The following is a 19,864-nucleotide window of genomic DNA, read 5'->3' on the forward strand; positions in this document are numbered from 1 at the left end:
GTTGTTATATTTGTTGATTACTATCTTGTCTCTCAAAGAACCCATTCTTCGAGTTCTATCTCTCGTTCATTTGCTTTTTAGGCAAATCACATTGTAGAATTACAATGAACTACCCAACAAAACAACATTTGTTAGTTGGTTTATAGAAGCGATATCCAAAAATTATTTTAAGGATATCCTACAAGATTGTTATCTAACAAATATTGCTTATTAGCACACAACCCCAAATCTTAACATGCTTAAGATTTGTCTTTCTTTCCAACTACATCTTATGGAGTCATGAAAATATTGGAAGATCTTCTCATTGACAATCATATTGTTTTAGAGGTATATATCCTATATATGGGTAATAGATAACATCTAACGAACTAAATCTTATTCGAGTTCGTTCTTCTCCTAATGGAGAAATATATTATCTTATGATGCTATTTTCCTTGATATCTATCAAGGAAACTCATCTAAAGTGTTACCTTTCCTTGGATCAAATCTAAGGAGGTAAATACTTTAGATGTCTTACTCATCAACTTACATTACTTGAATTCTTTGAAACATTTTGCAAAGTATTCGGACTTGTGTTTATTCAAAATAAACTATAGTCCAACCGAGAGTGATCTTCGGTGAATGTCAATCAACATGAGTAGTATTTATGTTTGTGGGCAAGTGCCACTAACATCTAAGTGAATTAACCTCAACAACTTTGTGATTCTTTCTTCTTTCCAAAAGAATAAAGATTCGAACATTTCGCCTCTATACAATTTTAACAAGAAGGTATTGGATCCGGATCTAACGATCTAAAGCGTCCATTTATGACCAACTTGTAATTTATGTTTTAGAGGTATCACAACTTTAGTTGGGATTAGTCACTACCTTGCAACCTTTTGGGTTTTAAGCATCATTATTTTCTAAACAGTTAACACTACCATATTATCTCTACTATAGAGATAATTAATTAGATTACCATAATCCAATCATTGATTAATAAAGAACATTGTTTTGTCAAACAAAACATTTATCCATTTCACATAGTGACGGAATTTAGTTCCTTAAAATTGGAATATAAAGACAATCTATGTTTTTCCAATTTCTTTGGTAGTTCATATGAGGAAGTAAGTACCATCTGCTTTCGCAGAGATCTATATTTGATTCACGTTTCCAAATGTGAAGCACCTTTTCTTCACTCATATATCTTCTACTTCTTATTAGTCACACTTTTACAACGATTTGTAAAACATAGTCACTAATACGGAATCATGCATTCAAGTAGAAGAACCAATTGTTTTGAACTATTCAAGAACAATTTACAACACCTTCGAAAGGTGTGTTCTTGACACTTGCAAGACATTTCTTGCAAATACCCCTTCCAATGTCCATCCTTTCATAAAGAAAATTTTTTCCCTTGGAGTTATTTATCTTCTTTATTTGACTTTCACCTTTGACTACATTAGTCATGGTCCCTAAACTCCCACTATCTCTCTTGAAACCTTTTTCAATTGTGTTATACACATCAAACATTTTGGAGAGCATGTGGTTATTTTTCACTACATAGTTTACAATAAACTTAGTGAACGATTAGGATAGGGAAACAAAGGTGAAGTCCTTGCCTAGTTTCCGTCTCATTAAGTGGTTTTATCACTTCAACACTTAATGATTCAAAATCATTATAAATCCATGTTAATGGACTATTTTTGTCAACCAGCCATTACGTTCTAAACATAATTACAAACTTTAAAGAGTTGTACAAGGCAACTCTTATTTCTTCACACAACAAATTGTAAGTGAAGAATCATGGCACATAAAGTGTCCATGCCTTTGTGCTTTCTTCTCAAGTTCCTTGTTCATGTAACAAAGAAACAAGCACTAAGTGTTTGCATTGACTAAGGGTTGTTCAAAGCAACTCCTATTTCTTCATACAACAATTTGTAATTAAAGAATTATGACATTAAAAGTGTTGTCCTCTTTATGATAGACCTTTTCTAACATATTCTTCTAATGATACATTATCAATAGGAAGATTGTGAGGATGAGACTACTTTGGTACTTTTACAAGCCATTAAAGACAATCTATGGTTTTGTAGTACCAAGTCCGTAAACTAAACGTTCGGCTTTTATTTGTCAAGTGTTGGATAGCGTTTGCAAATATATTGGTAATCAAATACATAACGAATATAAATTGATTGATTTTAAGCCATTTGATTCAGGGTCTTTAAATCAAATAGCACCACCCACTATTTTTTGGCAAATTCCATATCCCTCATTGGAATTCGAGAGTTTTGGATGAAACTCCTAGTAGGTTATGGGAGGCTCACTATTACCAAGCCCACCTCAGAAGAACTCCATATTGGCTAGCAACAATAATAATGAGAGAGTACGCTTACTCATTTGCAACTAATGCAAGTACCCATCTCGTTTGGCCTCTAGAGAATGATGCCTCAGAAGAACTCCATATTGGCACCATTGCACTTAGTTAAGTCATTCCCACCATGCTAGTTCAAGTAGGGGTTCAAGAATGGCCTCAGAAGAACTCCATATTGGCCACACTTGTTGCCTACCTTTCACTTCATCATATGTTTATAGGCTTCTCCTGAATGTAAGCACATACTTTGCAACCCCAGAATTGGACGAATACGGTGTATGAGTCACACACGATTGAAGCCTACCACGGTGGAAGGCCACGAAAGAGTGTTCAAAGCACTCTCACGCTTATCAACTTAATAATGATTTGGTTGAGGGTTTTAGGTCTCATCACATATAAATATTCATTTTAATCTCTATTAAAACAATTTTGGTCCTCTTACAACTATTGGTCCATTTGATTGTTTTAGTTGTATATAATACTCCCACTATGCTTATAAAACGATTTTTAAAGCAAGAGTATATGATACTACTAACATAAACTTTGCATTCATTTGATGGACTATATAGTTGCCATAGGGCCTTAGGATGATTATGAACCTTTGTTTAGATTCAACACGAGCCTTGTGTTGAATCTCGGTCTAGGAATGAAGATTGATTTTAGTTACGCGTTTAAACACATTAAGGCGTGTTGTCTTAGGGGCGTTGGACCCAACTACTTCATTTTCATGCATATCAAATAAAGCAAGAAAGAAGTACTTCAAAGTAAAGGTGAGCTTATGCTCATTACAACATTTGCATTTAACAAATTACTTTAAAGTAAAGAAGAGCTTAAGCCCTTTTACAACATTTGATCAAATCAAATTACAACCGAAATCTAATCTACACATTCCCATGGTTCAAACAAATTTGAAACGCCTTTCACATAGCTCAATTATATTAGGCTTAGGTTCATAATCACCCTTTAATTAATTAACACTTTAACTAATTAAATTGAATGCAACATTTTCATTTGGTTTTTGTATCCATAAAATTGATTTAAATGGAGCTAAACAAAATGAAAATCCAATTCTCATTTAAAGAGACAAAACAATTTTGTTCTCATCCTATTTGGGCCATCATGCAATTAACCTCAACTTTTGGGCCATATTGCAATAACAAAAACTTTTGGGGTCACTTTGTACAATACACAAAAGTCACAACTTCATGTAAATACAACTAGAACCCAAACTTTTAATAATGCAAAAACTTCATTAAAGGAACAAAACAATTTGTCCTTTAGCGTTTTTGGACCTAAACGTAAAAACGTAAACTTTTGGGCCAAAGTGCAAATACACAAAAGTATCAAAACTTTATGTAATTGCATAAAAGCTCCAAAAGTACTCCCTTTGAGGGAGTGGCTGGTTTTGGGGAGGGATAAGGTTGGTGTGTGTGTTGATTTGTGAGTTTTGTCAAAATTAATCAAGTGGTGTAAGATAAGAAATTCTTATCACCATTATTTCTATCACCTTTCATAAAAGATAATATATGTTTTGATGATAGATTTTTCTATTGCCATTTAACCAAATATTTAACACTTTAAATACATGATAAATCATTTGAAAAACATATCACATAAACTTTATGAAATAAATCAAAACTTTGAATCAAAACACCAAACCTTTTTGTTCTTGGCAAGAACATCAAGAACAATGAAGAACATCCATGAAAAACCCAAATTTTTCCATGAACCTTTTTCACCCAAAAACATTCCAAAACCATTCTTACTTAAGGGAAATAACATCTAACCAAACTAGGGTACTTAGGGGTTCCAAAGAACACATTAAAACACTTTTAACAAGTCAAACAAGAACCCAAAAATCCACCCTTTGGTTTTGGCCGAATTTTCCCAAAAGCATGGCACCAAATTTTAGCTCCAATATTCATGCTCATATGAACAACATCTACAACATTTGAGATAGCAAATTTTCCAACAAAATTTACTTTCAAAGAAGCAAGAATAAAGCTTGTAACAATTACAACTTTTAAATCACAAACTTATGAACTACAAAACACAAAAGGATTCACCAACTACTAGACCTAGGCTCTGATACCACTTGAAGGAATTATTTTGGGAAAACATGTTCATTTGAGCAACATCATATAGCATGCAATTAACAATTAAAGGCGGAATCATGCTTGTATGCACTCAAAAACAAAACATTACCATGAAATTCAAAGCCTAGTAGATTGGTGAACCAATAATCAACTCAAAACAAAGTGAGTTGAAATTAATACCTTTGTAGATTCCTCTTTGCATAAGCAAAGGCTAATCACCCAAAGAGATAGGGGCCTTCATTCCTTGCTTCTTAGATCCATGGATTTGGATGGAAGAATAGGTTCTCCAAGTTCCCAAAATTGAGAACCTCTAAGTTTCTTCACCAAGGTTAGATTGTAGAAGAAATGAGTGACCTTGGAGTAGTAGGATTGCTAGATGTACCCTCCAAGGTGTTGGCCTCTTTAGAGAGAAAATGGAGAGACAATTCTCACCAATTTTCCCCAAAAATAAACCCTTTTAATCCTTAATGAATATTTGGCTATAAAGTCATTTATATAGTCACTTCTTTAAGTGACCTAAACAACCAAAACCCTAATTCATACACTATGGCCAGCCATATTGGGATTTTTGGGCTTTTGGGCTTTAATGAATCTTTATTCATTAAATTGTCACACAACTTAAGTTAATGGGCTTGACGTTCGAAGCCCATTGGGCCTTAAGGTCCAAAACTATCCCGAAGTCTTTAACGAACTTATTCGTTTGATTAATTAACATATTAATTAATCCTTGCCATAAATAAATGATTAAACCATTTAATCATTCTTACTCATTTCCGTTTAATCTCCAATCTCTACCTTTTATGGTGTGCGATCCATTAGGTTCCTTTTAGCGAGGTAGTGGGCGATTAAAACCATTTTACATCGATTGTGAATTGAAACTATTTTCAATTCTCCCTTTAGTGATTACACACGTTTAGGGCTTCCACAAACCATGAGTGACACCTAGCAGCATATCATGGTTATCCAAGCTAATCAGAAGAGGTTAGAGAACCTATTCAGTTCGAGATTACAAATGCAATACGGTCTTTCTCTAATCTAATACTCTTGACCACATTGTTTGGTTTGATAGTTTATTTTCTCATGTCTACTATCCAATGTGTGTCTTGTGCTTATATGATTACCTTGAATGTGATTCGGAACGCATTCCCTAATCTCATTCATACTCTGGCCAGAGATTCAAATCATATCAAAGAGTATTCTCCCTCAAACGGTTTGAAGGTTAGAGATCCCTTGTTGCGCATTCACTTGTCTCCATAGATAAGTGGCTTGACCCCAACGATGCCGTGGACACCCTCCTGATGGAGTGACTTTGACATAATCAAAGATCAAGGACTTAACCACAAGACAACTATGATGCCTCAGGTCAAAGGACTACTTTGCATTATCCCAACCATGAGTTCTCATGTGACATGGAATATGAGAACTCTTCGTTAATCGCGTTCAGTGAACTCATTCTCTATTGAGCACCTACCGTACTTGTCTTGATGTCACACACACCAATGACTCGAGACTAATCACTCTCCCTGAGAGAAGACATAGTACGTACTGATCTTAACGGACTGTCAACGCCCAATTGGCAATCCTATGATCAGGAACGTTTAGGATGTGTCTACGAAAGAATGGTCTCATGAATCTAACTTCATTAGATTACATTCTCCCAATCACATATTCCTTGGACTTTATCGTTTAAGCATATAACATTTATATGAGACGGCTCAAACAATAATCTTTGCCCTTTATATGTTAAACTAGATTAGTTTAACATGTGAAATGTCCGTAAAGTATCATCACATGATTGGCTTTAGGGCACATTTCCAACAAGTAAGTCTTCCAAGTGTTGGCATTGATCATGTACTTAAAGAAACAATCACGTGGCCAGCCGTGAAGGCCTTGAAGGCAGTATTGTCATTTGCCTCAGCGCAGCGAGATTACTCATGGTTGAAGCGACCGACATACTCTCGTTCTGACTCGTCCGGCTTCTGGCGAATAGTGTACAAGTCATCTGCAGAATGTAAGTGGTCAGTTTAGAAGATGTGTTAAGTGACAGACAATTTTCTTAGTTCTTCAAATGAGTCTACTGTCTTAGGTGGAAGATGACAATACCAGTTTATAGCTCCACCAGAAAGGGTGGAAGGGAAGAGAAGACATCGCTCTTCGTCGATGTGCATCCAATATGCCATGGTGGACTTAAAGAGGTTAAGGTGTTCAATTGGGTCCTCCCTTCCAGTATAGAGTTGTAAACCAAGCTTTTGTTTTGTCTTCACTTGAATGGGGTGTTGAGGATCCTCCTTGTGAGAGGGCCAAACCTGGATTGGTTCCAGTCAAGTATCTCGGCCTGACGTTCGGCCTTCAACTTGTTTACTTCCTCCAAGAGCTGTAGGATAAGGGGGTCTTGAGTGGAGTCATGTATCACTGGAATTTTCTTCCGTAAGTCTCCATCACCTCTTGGAAGTAGGAAAGTTTGAGCAAGAGCGTGTGGTTTTTCCTTGGACTCGCTGTACTGACTTCGAGGGCGAGTCTGTTAGAATACCTCAAAGTCCCATGTACCTTCATGTTTCTCTGGGACCTGTCGTTCCTTCCCTAGATTGGCAATTGGCCTGGGTCGTGGGAGGGGACCAAGTATTTCAGAAACCCTTAGGTCATTGATCTTCGAGCTTATGTGAAAGGGATTCTCTCGACGTTGCTTTAGGAAGTCTCGGCAGTCACGATAAACGACTTTCGATCCTTCCAACCCTTCTGCAAGGAGGTGTCTTCCTCCATTTCTCCTGTTTCGGGTCGAAGCAGCTGGGTTGAGAGAAGTCTCATGTTGATCAATGTTTTAATGATTAGCTCGCTCCTCATCAGGGATATCCATGTCGAAGGAAGGTGACCCTCCGTGTTGGGGGCACCTAGATGATGGTTGATGTCCACAGGGGCAACAAGCTCGCGTGTTTGAGTACGCCTATTTTCGTAGAACGTCTCGAAGAGCTTCTCATATTGTTCCTGGAGGATTTCATTCTTTATTGCTATCTTGTTGTTCTGAGCTTCCAACTCCTCGACTTTAGCTTGAAGAACAAGCCTCTTTCGTTCTTTCTTTCATTGCTTCGCACTAGGTGCGATGGGGTGTCGTTCTGCGTGTTGTGGCTTCCTTCGCTCTCCATGTTGGAAAGGGATGCCTGGTCAAAAAAGAGTGTACGAATAGAGGAAACCAACTTGACAAAGCTGAAGAGAGTAGGAATAAGTGCGTTTCCCACAGACGGCACCAAATATTGATTTACGAAATCAGCGAGGACTTTGGTACAACAGAAAGTGTCAAGTTTGTGACCTTCGCTAGATTGCTTCGGTCACTAGTGTGGATAAGTATGTAAATGGATTGAGACAGGGAAGCAAACATAAGATGTACGTGGTTCACCTAGATTGGCTACGTCTACGGAGTAGAGGAGTTCTCATTAATTGGGAAGGGTTTACATAAGTACATAGGTTTAAACTCTCATTTTGTGAGTACTAGTGAATGATTTATTACAAATGACATTAGGCAATATTGTGAGAAAATGATCTCCTTTTATAGAAGAGAGTTTCTAACTTTGTTCTGACTTTGACACGTGTCGTGTTATGATTGACCCCTGAAGTTGACATGTGTCGTGCTATGATTTGCCTCTGATGTCGACACGTGTCATGCTGTGATTGGCCTCCTAGTTGGAGGGAAACTCTTGCGGATCCTTGATGGTATAACGTTGACCGGTGTTCAGTAGTTTTGGGATTTGTCAAATATGGTACAAACAATATATATAATGTGTATATATGTATATGTTATTAATCCACATTTTCACATGTTGGTCAAAACGTGATGACCAAAAGAAAGAATGGTGTTGTATTCAAAAAAGAAAAAAAAAGAAGAAAGAATGGTGTTTTTGTAATATTCGAAGAGATGTACGACTTATCTGTCTACTTGGAGAACACTCCCATTTCCTTGGAGTAAGGACCAAGTTAAATAGGTGTTTACCTTGTCATCATCCTCATTCAACGTAAAATAACAATTGTAGTATTTTATTAATAAACTTACTTGGTCCCCAAGTCCGGTTGCTTGCTGCGCATTGTTTTTATAAGGGAGTTAAATTCAATGTTGTGTGTTAACTTTTCCGAATACCACAGGATCTCTACGAGTGCTGAAATTTCATTCAAGTAGTATTTTTATGGTTAGGGTCAAGAATGGAACCAAAGAAAAATAAAGGAGAAACAATTGGACAGCAAAAATCTTTTGCAAAGGAAGAAAGATTTTAAAAGCACACAGGAGAGACATTCTTTCTTCCTGTGTGCTTTTTCAAGTAGAAACAATTGGACAGCAAAAATCTTTTGCAAAGAATATGTCTATCATGATACTCGAATGTAATGAAATAGGAACTAAGAAGTTAACACTGAATTCATATTTCTCTTTTTATGTTGTATGAGAAGTAAGGTTTGTGTCCTCACTTACTTTACCTTCATCCCCTCCCTCATTTTTAAATGTAATTTCTTTCTTCTGATTAATAAAATGACTCTCATACCGTGATAACCAATTTCATACGTAAAACCATAGAATATCTATTGCATGAAAAACAAATTGACATCCAAAGACGTATGATAGCCACACATAGACCGATCAAATATATAAAAACCAAATTCATCGTGCCCCTAAACAATCAAATTCACTGTATATGAAAGGTCAAACTCTTGTACAAGCATGAACGTCTCCAATTGAGAGAGAGCAATGTCCTATCAAATCTATTTTTTTATAGGGAATTTTAACGAAAAGTACTCGGTACTATTTACTTTAACGAAAAATCACATTTTTACACTAAGTCAATCCTAGTACTATTTACTCAAAGTTTTCAAACCCTTTTTCATTAGTTTTCCTTTTTTTTATATACAGTAAAAATTGATCCCATTTCAAAATGTATCAAAATAATTACTTTCTATCAACGTAATAAAACGTCAATTAAATCAAATAATTGCTCTCCACCACCGTAATTAATTAACCAAAATCGTGTCCCAAAAGAAAAGAAAAACTTCAACCAAAAGGATTTTTTGTTTTGACACCCAAATAAAAGTTTCTTCTAGTTCTGGTCCGAACTCCGCTTTCTCAAACCCTTCGTCGCCTCAAACTCTCTCTCTCTCTCTCTCTCTGAGACATGGTGGCCTCGTCCTCATCGTTGTCTGAGTACTCCTCGGACTCGTCCTCGTCGTCTTCGTCTGCATCTCGCCGCAGACATCATCGCCACCACCGCAGTTGCCGAGACAAAGACAAGGATAAAAACAAAGATGCCCTCAAGATCCGAACAAAGACCAGTCGCTCCAGCACTAAACGACGTCGCAGACACCGCCACCGCCACTCCTCGTCGGATTCTTACTCTTCCTCCTCTCCTTCCGAATCCAGGTCAATTTACAAAACCCTTCTTTTATTTTTTCGGCTTATTTATGGTGGCTTTAATTTTGTTATCAGTTTTATCGTCTGTTTGATTAGGGTTTTGAATTTTGTGACTAATTCTGAGTAACCCTAATTTGAGTTATTTTATTCGGCGTTTAACATGGTTATGTAAATTGTTGCAATTTTTATGCAATTTGGTGATTTGTGTAGTTCCCATAGCTAACATTGGAAAGTTTCGAAACGGCCCGGATGGGAAAATTAGGTTGTTTTCATCTCAAAGTTCAGGTCTTTTATCTTTAAATTTGAAAAAAAAAATGCATCAGTTGGTTAAAATCAATTTAAGTTAAATTGAAGCATGGTTTTCGATCCGGAAGCTTTAGTTGTCAAAGGGAAAGTAGTGGATTATATTTAGGATGTGTGGATCCTGTGAGGTGCGTCGACTAAAGGTAATTGATAAGGGCTATATGGCTATTAGGCAAAGATTTTGAGTTGCTGAAGTGATTCATATGCTTTGTTATGGATTTTTCTGCTTTTAGAATTTCAATCTGAAATCATTATTTTACTGGGCAGTGCGGTTTAGATGCACGTTAGAATATTAATGGTGGCAGTTGGATGGCTTTTCCTTTTAACATCTTTTGTTTTTTGTTTAATGTAGAAGTGATAGTTCTTCGGACAGTGAGCTTGAAACATCTAGTAAGTCAAAGAAGCGCAAGAAGAGTGACAGACATAAGAAGGTGCTTGTTTGGCATTTCTTTGTAACGTAATTATATTACATTACATTTTCTGCTAGAGGTCGCACTTGGTGCGATGGCAAGTGCCTTCGCCCATGAGCGGTAGGTCTCGGGTTCGAGACTTGGGAGCAGCCTCTCCATAAATGGGGGTAAGGCTAGCCGACATTCACCTCTCCCAGACCCTGCGTAAAGTGGGAGCCTTGTGCACTGGGTACGACCTTTTACATTTTCTGCTAGTCCTTTGGTCTCATTTAATTGATCCGTCCCATCTAGGGCAAGGAAAAGGACCAGAGCAAGACTCATCGCCGTAAACATCATAGGAAACTCAAAGAGGTAGGCCATTATGCTTTATGTAGCTCTCTTGAATCCATATGATTCCTCTGTTAAAATTGTGTTAAGGCTGTTATCATTGTCCTTTTCTAGCTTATTGATTAAACAAATTAATTTTTGTCAACTCTATGACATTTGTTAAAATTGTTATACATGCATCGTGCTCTAACTTCAAAGAGTAATAAAAAGACTTAGAGACAGTAAGACAAGACGTGGAAGTTGATCGTGCATCTTGCCTCGATGTGACTTTTTTGTCCAAATTTGTGATAATTTGATTCATTGTCTGTTCCAGACCATGGCTTAACGAAGATATATGCTGGAACTCCACTGCGTTTGTTTATATAGTTGTGGATGCATCTTGATCCACCTTCAGTGTGTGGTAAATAATTTTAGTATGACTAAACAAAAAATTGGACGAGAAGTTGCACATAGGAAGTTTTCTCTTCAAACTTACCTGTTATGTTCTGCTAATTAAACTGTGACATGCATACACACAGTTTCTTGCATTCACAAAGTTGGCCATTGAATGCATATGATATTATGTTTCAATAGCTGAGGTGCTTATAGTACTTTCTGCCTGTTTTATGGATTGGCTCTTCGAAATTGGAGCTGGGGTCTGTGGCATGATGACTGGGTGCTTATTGGCTTGCCTGGATAATGTGTCTGGATTGTGTTCTTTCCTGGCAATGGGAGCCATATATAGAAACAGAAGAATGAGAGAAGTAGCGGCCCTGTTCAGCTTTCAAAGGTTTTCATTTCACTCTCTTATAATTACATCTTCAATATTCTTTTTTATTTTATCGTATTTTTCTATCAGTGAAATAACGTTTTGTTTCCTGCAGTTTTTAGGGCGTGACAAAGATGATGGAGTTCGTCGCAGTGCTGTCTCTGGAAAAAAGGTAAGCCTTGCTCGGTAATACTATGTGTACTGTTTATCAAAGATTTGTTAGAGATGTTAGGGGCATCTGCGCTGGTCTATCCCTTGTTCTTTTGTTGTGGCTAAAAATAGAAGAGAAAATACGTGTTCCTTCGTTTTGCAGATTCTACTGAAACTTGAGAAGACAAAGGAAGACAAGGCGGCTGAAGACAAAAGGAATGAATTGCTGAAGTTCTTAAATGCTAGTTTTGATTGATGTTGTGGAGTCCATGGAATCAATGAGTGAATGAACGAGTTGAGTAAGTTCCAGCATCTGCTCCCTCATCTTAACGATTTCGAAAGGACTTTCTCTTAGCTCCAAGTTTAGCAAAGAGTCGTATTTTGCACTCATGTTCGCCAATTAGAGTGGTTGAAAAACTTTGGTTTGGCCGATGTATTAGTATTCATTTTGTACTGTCATTATATATTATCTTATATCGAGGATTCACCCCGGTAAGCTTTTTCAAATTGATCAGTGTAGCAAACTTGGTAGCTGTTTGATGATTTGCCTGTGCATCATGCTAATAAACAGATTAATTGATCAATTTGTAAAGAGTATTTTATCACTTTAATGTGGAGGTTTTTGTTTTCTCATAATTTTTTACCGTTTGTCGTTCATTCCGGGTGATGTATGAGCAGAATGCAGGCTGCATGTTATTTTTGTGTATTTCAACAACTTTGAGCAGATCTTGGGTATAATTATCTACATGCTCTATTGCCTGCCGATTAGCGAAACACTTCCGGTAGTGCCGATTCGGTTGTTTCTATATGATAATATAGACCTTGTTTGCTGCGATCCCTGCGGATGATATAATGAGAGTGAACAATGAATGATCCTCGTGATCGAGTTTGACTCAAGCGAGTCAGTGAAAGGCGTAGCAAGACAGTGAGTTTAACTCAAACAATTGGCAAGTGAAGAAATGATCTTTTTGCGTCAATACTTAGAAAGCCTAATATACAGAGAGATTTATCATCTCATGCAATGCAACCAAGTTTACTTAATATGAAGAAAAATTTCTTATCTCATGCAACTAAATTTTAGTGTTAGATGCCAATATTATGTGTTAAAAAATGTACTACCGTCCAATAGGCGATTGTCTCTTGCTTTAGAGCAGTTTCATAGTAATTGTTTTTAGCATCTTCATCTCTAAATTGAATAACAATGACAATAGGCAATAAAATATTAGTAATTTTTATTTCATACAATAATATTTTTATCTAGTTCCGTCGCGCCACGTGTTGTTACATTTTTATAATCATTGAGTATAAATTTCTGATAAGATTTTTATCTAATTCTGTCGCGCCACGTGTCGTTACCTTTTTAGAATCGTTGATGATAGATTTTTTATAAGATTTTTAATAAAACACGGGTGCCACATGACATTATGGGTTAGAGGACTTTAAGAAAGAAAAGGGCCCAAAGGCTAATAATCCTTCGTGTGTTAGGAAAAAGATTTATTTTCCAAGTGTACATCAAAATTACAAATAAAACAATATGATAAATCGTCTTGTGGATTTAACAGGGACAAAGTAGTCATTTCCCATCACCCTCAGCTCCTATATAAACCCCCTTGCGCAATTAGGGTTAGCAAGTTCCTCAACGGCTTTGAGCCTCCACCCAAGCGGATGCGTTCTGTCTCTTTCTCTCTCTCTGTCTTTATATTTTACAGATGGTTTTTGAGGTTGAGTTCCGTTTAATATGATTGGTTTATTGTTTGTGTTTGGTGTGAAATGTGTGGGTCGCACATAGTTCTTCTTGGAATGTTATTCTCTGGTTCCAGGATTTTATTTGTGCGTAAATCGATATCCTTTCTGCTTGAACCTTCTCCTTTCAATGGGGATGTGTTCCAATGTTTACTGGATCACAATTTTTCTTCTTTCAACATTTTAAATTTTTATTTATCATACACTTGGATTCTTATTTGCTACTATGATTTTAATTTTTTTTTTCTTTGAGGTTTCATATATCAGCTGCTATTAAATCATCTTGAAGTTTCTTGATAGGCGGACTTTTGTTCGGGGAACCAAATATTTGGACACCAATTTCTAACCCAGATTAAAAAAAGGTGAAAAAAGTACAAATTTTCGAACAAGGTTGGCCGAGAGTTAAAGGTGATCCCTGAGAAAAGATTAGCTCTCGGTAAAGGAGAATAATTTTGAAACAAATTGTTTCCCAATCTCAATTATTCCTTCGAATTTGTATTTGTAATATTGGTTTTTTTTTGTCCAACAAATACAAACGGAAGTGCCAGTTGTGGAGCAAGATGTGCCAATATTTTGAAATTATTAGGGGGTTTACTAATCTGGCCATGATTGTTTCTTTCTGGTGGAATTGTTTATTTCCAGGTAGGGTAATCTTGAAATTGTTTGAATTTATTTTTGTTTCTAGGTACTATTATCTTGAATTGCTTGGGCTTTTCTCATTTCTTGTAATGATTTTCTTGAAATAACTGGATTCTTTTGCCGCATAAACTTCTAAATGTGCTAAAATATTGGCAAACTTTAATCATTCGTAAATTAATCACCCACTCCTCCACCGCCTTGACCCGATCTTGTGGTTGGTTGGAAACAGCTCCCAAGAAATCCTGAATGGTGAGTAATGACTGGCGAAGCCGTTTGAGTTCTGCTTTGAAACCCCAAGCAAGACTGAGTCCTTGAGGGTGGAAGTTGACGGTAAACAAAGAAGAAGATCCGCTAATCGACTAGATATTCTCTGTACGCAAGAATGAGACAATTGTAAAGACAAGGGATTCCAAAATTGGTAAGAACGCATTGTAGTGCCTTTACAAGTGTCTAATCCCTCATCTATATCATACTGATCTTCATCAATAGAGCTAAATCTATCAGTTTGATGGCCCACTGAACTTCCATGAACCTCAAATGCTTCATTAATCTCCTTCATGTCTATTTCCTCAGCAGAATTTAGTTCAGAAACTTCACTGGCATAACTCCTGGTATCCCCTTTGGATGTTTTTATACTCGGTGCCTTTGAAGCTCTACGTAGTTTTTGACACAAGTACTCTACTTCTCTCTGCCCAGTGACAAAGACGAGTATGCCCCCATGTGGCAGCCTCTTGTGAATTGCCAAGACTTTTTTATATGCTTGCTCAATATAATCCTTTTCCTTAGTTCTCTGTGAGAAGTGAATGGATACAGGAAACTGTCTGGTGGGAACTTCTATAACTGGTGGGGGATCATGAAAAAGCTTTTTACCAGAAATGAAGTCTTCCACTCGCAAGGTGGCACTCATCAGAACAAGCTTCAATGGAAATATCCGTTGATCAGGATTTATAGTTCTTCCCAAATGCATTTCCTTTCGCTGCTCTGCATATCTTTCCTGCCACCATATGCAAATCAGTACAACAAAAGGGTAAAAAACTCTTGGCAATAAACATTCTTGAGTTTCACCTCACGAGTACAAATTACACGTGAAAGCATTCCAATAAGTATGTCGGTGTTCAAGCTCCGCTCATGAGCCTCATCAAGAATTATGACAGAGTATCGCTTCAACAAAAAGTCATTCTGTACAAAAAAGAGATTCCTTTAACTACACCGAACATGCATAGCTAAATTAGCTATACTCCAAAATCGCATAAATGTGACAGTAAAATAAACAGGTTGGAAATAGATCCCAAGAAGTAACGGTCAATTCTTGAACACTTGAGAAAGGGGAAAAACTAAAACCATTCAGTTCAGGTTGAATAAAAGTGGCCCATTTGAGCATCTTCATGCAAAAATAAATTGTACAAATACTATTCAATAATCTAGTAATTCCATCCTCATGGTTCAATAGTATGTATATAAATATATACATGCATATACATCATGATACTGCAACTTGACATTAATGGCTTCATTCTTATCCTTTGTTGGCTCTTCAATAAGATGAGAGAAACAAGCAAGGAATGTGAGTGAGGAGAAGGGGGTGTTATTTTCAAGGAAAAAAAAAAAGTAACGATATTGTTGTTTTGATTCCATCATCTCAAACCATCTATTTATCCAGTTCCCTTCAAAACTAGTCCTACACACAAATGTTGTAATATTATGTGCAAATAGTTTGGCCCAAAAAGCCTAATCTCTCACTCACACACACACACACACACACACACAGAGAGCATAAGTATAGCGAAAAAGTGATTGTTTGATGCATAGTTATTTAGATCATGATATGCATTAGAAAAAACTGCTTAGCTATTGAACCTGAAGTTCCCGTAGTAATATTCCATCTGTCATGAATTTGATGGAGCAACTTTCACCAATCCTTTTGTCATACCTTACTTGAAACCCAACCTCTTTACCTAAACGTACACCAAGCTCATATGCCACACGCTTAGCAGTAGCAAGGACTGCAACACGGCGAGGTTGAGTAACACCAATCATACCACTTCGTGCAGAAGAGGAGCTAGAACCAAAGCCAGCTTCAAAAAGAAACTGCAATATGTGAACCAAAATGTAGAAATTAGGAGAGTAAAGGACATTAAGACCAAGCATACACAGTAACGATAAATATAAAAACAATAATATGGCAATAACCTACTTGAGGAACTTGGGTGGTTTTACCACAGCCAGTCTCTCCGCATATAATAACAGTGGAATGGTCATTTACAGCCTCCATTACCTCCTGCTCCATCATTATTATAGGAAGATCCTTCCTTGTGCTTTCAACTTCCTTGGGCCTTGATACATGCACTATGGTTGGGGAAATAAGAGGCCTCAGTGCAGGAGAAATTGATGATTTACTCACCCTGCTGATATTTGCTTTTGGCATCTCTTTTACGCGGTCCTGTCCAAACCCATCCCCAGGTACAGTTAGTTGGTAGCAGTCACATACAAATGAATGTCACTCAGAAGATATATAAAAAACCATAATACCACAGTTCTAACTACTGTTAAACAGTAAAGTATAGCATGTTGATTGTGTTTTGCACATTGTTAGTCTGTGACTCTTAGTACTTATCCAAAATCCAATGTCATATCCAATTGCTCATAGGACGTTATTTGTTTGTTCCTGATTTTATTTTCTATTGAGAAGGAGGGAGTATCGTAACAATAGAATATATGCCCAAAGACCAACTAAAGTTTCCTTTTTAAAATGCATCAACCAATAATGGGAGGATGTAATCGGTTAGCCAAATGAATAACATGAAGAAAAGATACTTTGACAAACTCATAATATGATGAAGAGACACATACCGTCTTCGATTTTTCACCATCACAATTCACACATGAAGTGGGAGAAATGTTTGTGTCTTGTTGCAAAGACATGTCAAGTTTGTTGCTAATAGCATTTTCAATAACTGACGAGGTAGCAGCAGTTCCGCCATTGACGCCTTGCCCTCTGCCACAAACTTGACCTTGAGAGGAGTCCAATGAAAAAGTTGTCTTCTTTTGGATTTCTTTTTGTAATATCTTCGACTGCACCTGATCATTCTTGCCAATATCCCGCCATGATAGGGTTTTTTCTACCTCAGGTTCACTTTCACTACAAGTATCTATCTTGTTAAATGGTTGGGGGTCAGTCACGAAAGCTTCAAAGCCAGCTTTGGAAAATAGTACGCCCTTTTGACATTTCTCCTTTTTAGACTCAACCTAAAAACATAGTGATTAAACAGAATGAAACTCCTTTTAAGAATAAAGAAATGAATCGAAATTTGATTAAATGGCAAATACAAACCTTGCCAATGTTCTTCGAAGACTGCAGAAGAGAATATGCAGTCTCTGGAAGCTTATATTTCCTGATAAACGTAAACAACACAAAGTTAATTTCATCAAACCCATCTAGATATCAAGCAAAAAGAGGGAAGGGAGCAAGGAAGGTATATATAGACATACTCTAAGGCCTCAATGCTTTTGGAGATTGAAAGGGCTTTTTCCTTCTCATCCTGGAGAATTTAAAAACAGCAAACCATTCCAAATCCAAATCAAATTAAGAGAAAACCGAAACAAAACGAAAGTGCGCAGATAGATAGACCAACACACGTCCAACTTCTTCAGCTTCCTCTGCTGGGATTTGCCAACCGCTGGTGCTTTTGTTTTATTGGGTTTTCCACACTCCTAGGGTAAAATCAAATTAAGCGAAGAACGAAACAAATATCAAAACGAAACGAAAACGCACAGACAGATAGACCAACGAACCTCCAACTTCTTGAGCCTCCTCCGCTGGGATTTGCTAACCGTTGGCGCTTTTCTTCTTTTACTGGGTTTTCCACACTCCTAGGGTAAAATCAAATACGATTCAGAAACAAATTAATTGGAATTCATTGACAGAAAAGATGAAAGCGGTGATATCAGTAAATTAATTTCAGTTTTCACCTGATTGGTGCCCTTCCTTTTGTTTCTCTTAGCTGGCAATACGAGGGCGTTGCTATCACCGCCGCCATCTCCCAAGCAAAGTTCCATGGTTGGTTCGTCGATTTACCTTCCGGCCTCTGCTTCATGTCACAGCCCCAGAACGGTCGAACAGGCTGCCGTCGCCGATTCGATGTTCAACTGACAGGGTTTAGGGTTCAAGTAGCCATGTCAATAATCATGGTTCCCCACAAACCATAAACCCTAAACCCTGGCTGCCCCTATTTTAGGGGCGTGTTTACGTGTCGTAATCAGAATCAAAAGTCGGAATGTGATTCGGTACGGGGTATCCTTGCGTTTAGTAAAATTTGGAGGAATTAAAATGTTGGGGTGGGAGGGAGAGGGTGGTGGCGATGGCCGTGCCGGCTGGGGAGGACTGACGAAGGATGCTGGGAGAAGAGGAAATGACGTGAAGGTTTGAAAAGGTCGAAAAATTGGGCCGCTTGGGGAGTAATGGGGGGAGTAAAGATCCTCTCCAGATGTAAAAATTAGGAGTGATCTGGCAGTTGATATTTAATCCAACGACATTAAATTTCAACGGTCCGAATCATTTTATCTTTAGGATTACTTTTTTAGATCCGGAGAGGATCTGTACTCGGATCATTTTATTAATTATCACGTAAAATAACTAATTTAGATTAAGGGTAGTTTAGTAATCAAATAGTTTCAATTCCAATTCAAAAGTGTGAATTGGTAAACAATTTATCTAGAATTGACATTATTCCTACTCCGTTTTCTGATAGTTTAGTAAACACCTTTATTAGGAATCTCTTTCTTATTTCTCATCAATCAAATTCTTTCTCAATTCAATTTCACCTATTTTGATTACGGATTAGTGTGCATTCAATTGAAATTTAGAGAGATTGTCGTAGATTTATAAATTCATAGATTTTTGGTGGAGTTTAATAAAGAGCTTTAATGAAAAGGGCTTCTCAAAAATTTTTATTAACCAAAAACCATATATTAACTTTATTTAATAAAAATGGTTTAAACTTTAATAAAAAATGTTTAAATTTTAATGAAAAGAACAAAAGTTTTACATAATAACGAAAAAATAAAAAAAAATCAACAAATACTAACGCACGATCCCACACCGCGTCATATCACACACATCCACACTCTCTCTCACTCAACCGTTTAACCTCTTTCTCTCTCCCTCTTTTGCATATTATTATCAATTTTTCTCTCATTTCACCTCACCCATCCACATCAACTTTTTCACTCTATTTTTTTTCACCTCTCCCCACGCCATGCTTCTCTCTCCTTTCACCTCACTCCATAAACAATTTATTTATTTATTTTATTTGACTATTCTTTAAAAAAAATTTAGAACAAACTAATTAATAATATTACAAGTTCAAAAATAAAATAAAATTTTATTATTCAGTTTTATGAACACTAATACTGTCACTTTTCTTAAACAGGACATTGACTACTTCTTAAACCAAAGACTATTTCTTAAACTGAACAATATTTCTTAAACAAAACACTAACTATATCTTAAACGGAACACTAATACTATCACTACTTCTTAAACTGAGCATTGACTATTTCGTAAACTGAATACTGACTATTTCGTAAACTGAACGCTAGTAATATTACTATTTTGTAAACTAAATACTGACTGTTTCTTAAACCGAACACCTTGTAAACTAAACATTGATTATTTCTTAAACCTAACACTAGTGTTATCACTATTTCGTAAAC

At 36.7% G+C, this 19,864-nt stretch overlaps 2 protein-coding genes and 1 long non-coding RNA gene across 5 annotated transcripts; 2 read left to right on the forward strand and 1 right to left on the reverse strand.

Moving 5' to 3' along the window:
• Nucleotides 1-9,170: 9,170 nt before the first annotated feature.
• Nucleotides 9,171-12,406, forward strand: LOC103402177 (uncharacterized). The gene is made up of 6 exons (XM_008340916.4): nt 9,171-9,841; nt 10,488-10,566; nt 10,837-10,896; nt 11,597-11,641; nt 11,736-11,792; nt 11,934-12,406. The coding sequence occupies exons 1-6, from the start codon at nt 9,597-9,599 to the stop codon at nt 12,024-12,026; spliced, it is 579 nt and encodes a 192-aa protein (XP_008339138.1). The 5' UTR covers nt 9,171-9,596; the 3' UTR covers nt 12,027-12,406.
• Nucleotides 12,407-14,204: 1,798 nt separating this feature from the next.
• Nucleotides 14,205-18,616, reverse strand: LOC103402176 (ATP-dependent RNA helicase DEAH13-like). Of its 3 annotated transcripts, none has more exons than XM_008340915.4 (10): nt 18,122-18,602; nt 17,945-18,022; nt 17,789-17,863; nt 17,642-17,691; nt 17,484-17,544; nt 17,003-17,398; nt 16,347-16,592; nt 16,010-16,240; nt 15,218-15,331; nt 14,205-15,141 (listed from the first exon to the last, which is right to left on the reverse strand). In XM_008340915.4, the coding sequence occupies exons 1-10, from the start codon at nt 18,206-18,208 to the stop codon at nt 15,091-15,093; spliced, it is 1,389 nt and encodes a 462-aa protein (XP_008339137.2). In that variant the 5' UTR covers nt 18,209-18,602; the 3' UTR covers nt 14,205-15,090. The 3 variants fall into 3 exon arrangements, with proteins under 3 accessions (XP_008339137.2, XP_008339136.2, XP_017178796.2); XM_008340914.4 differs by having other exon boundaries at nt 14,205-15,146; XM_017323307.3 differs by lacking the exon at nt 17,789-17,863 and having other exon boundaries at nt 14,205-15,146; nt 18,122-18,616.
• Nucleotides 14,430-15,601, forward strand: LOC139196336 (uncharacterized). Its single transcript, XR_011581156.1, has 2 exons — nt 14,430-14,570; nt 14,729-15,601. It is a non-coding gene; the product is annotated as an uncharacterized lncRNA (long non-coding RNA).
• Nucleotides 18,617-19,864: the final 1,248 nt, after the last annotated feature.

Source organism: Malus domestica, chromosome 05 (assembly GCF_042453785.1).
Source record: "Malus domestica chromosome 05, GDT2T_hap1".
Lineage (NCBI taxonomy): Eukaryota > Viridiplantae > Streptophyta > Magnoliopsida > Rosales > Rosaceae > Malus > Malus domestica.

Excerpts from the sequence above, each read along its gene's own strand:
- LOC103402177 (XM_008340916.4), top strand. The coding sequence starts at position 9,597 with ATGGTGGCCTCGTCCTCATCGTTGTCTGAGTACTCCTCGGACTCGTCC. Across the intron at positions 11,642-11,735 it reads GCCCTGTTCAGCTTTCAAAG|TTTTTAGGGCGTGACAAAGA; the intron begins GTTTTCATTTCA and ends TGTTTCCTGCAG. Across the intron at positions 11,793-11,933 it reads GTGCTGTCTCTGGAAAAAAG|ATTCTACTGAAACTTGAGAA; the intron begins GTAAGCCTTGCT and ends TTCGTTTTGCAG.
- LOC103402176 (XM_008340914.4), bottom strand. The coding sequence starts at position 18,208 with ATGGAACTTTGCTTGGGAGATGGCGGCGGTGATAGCAACGCCCTCGTA. Across the intron at positions 17,864-17,944 it reads GGAGGCTCAAGAAGTTGGAG|GAGTGTGGAAAACCCAATAA; the intron begins GTTCGTTGGTCT and ends ATTTTACCCTAG. Across the intron at positions 15,147-15,217 it reads GTGTAATTTGTACTCGTGAG|GAAAGATATGCAGAGCAGCG; the intron begins GTGAAACTCAAG and ends ATATGGTGGCAG.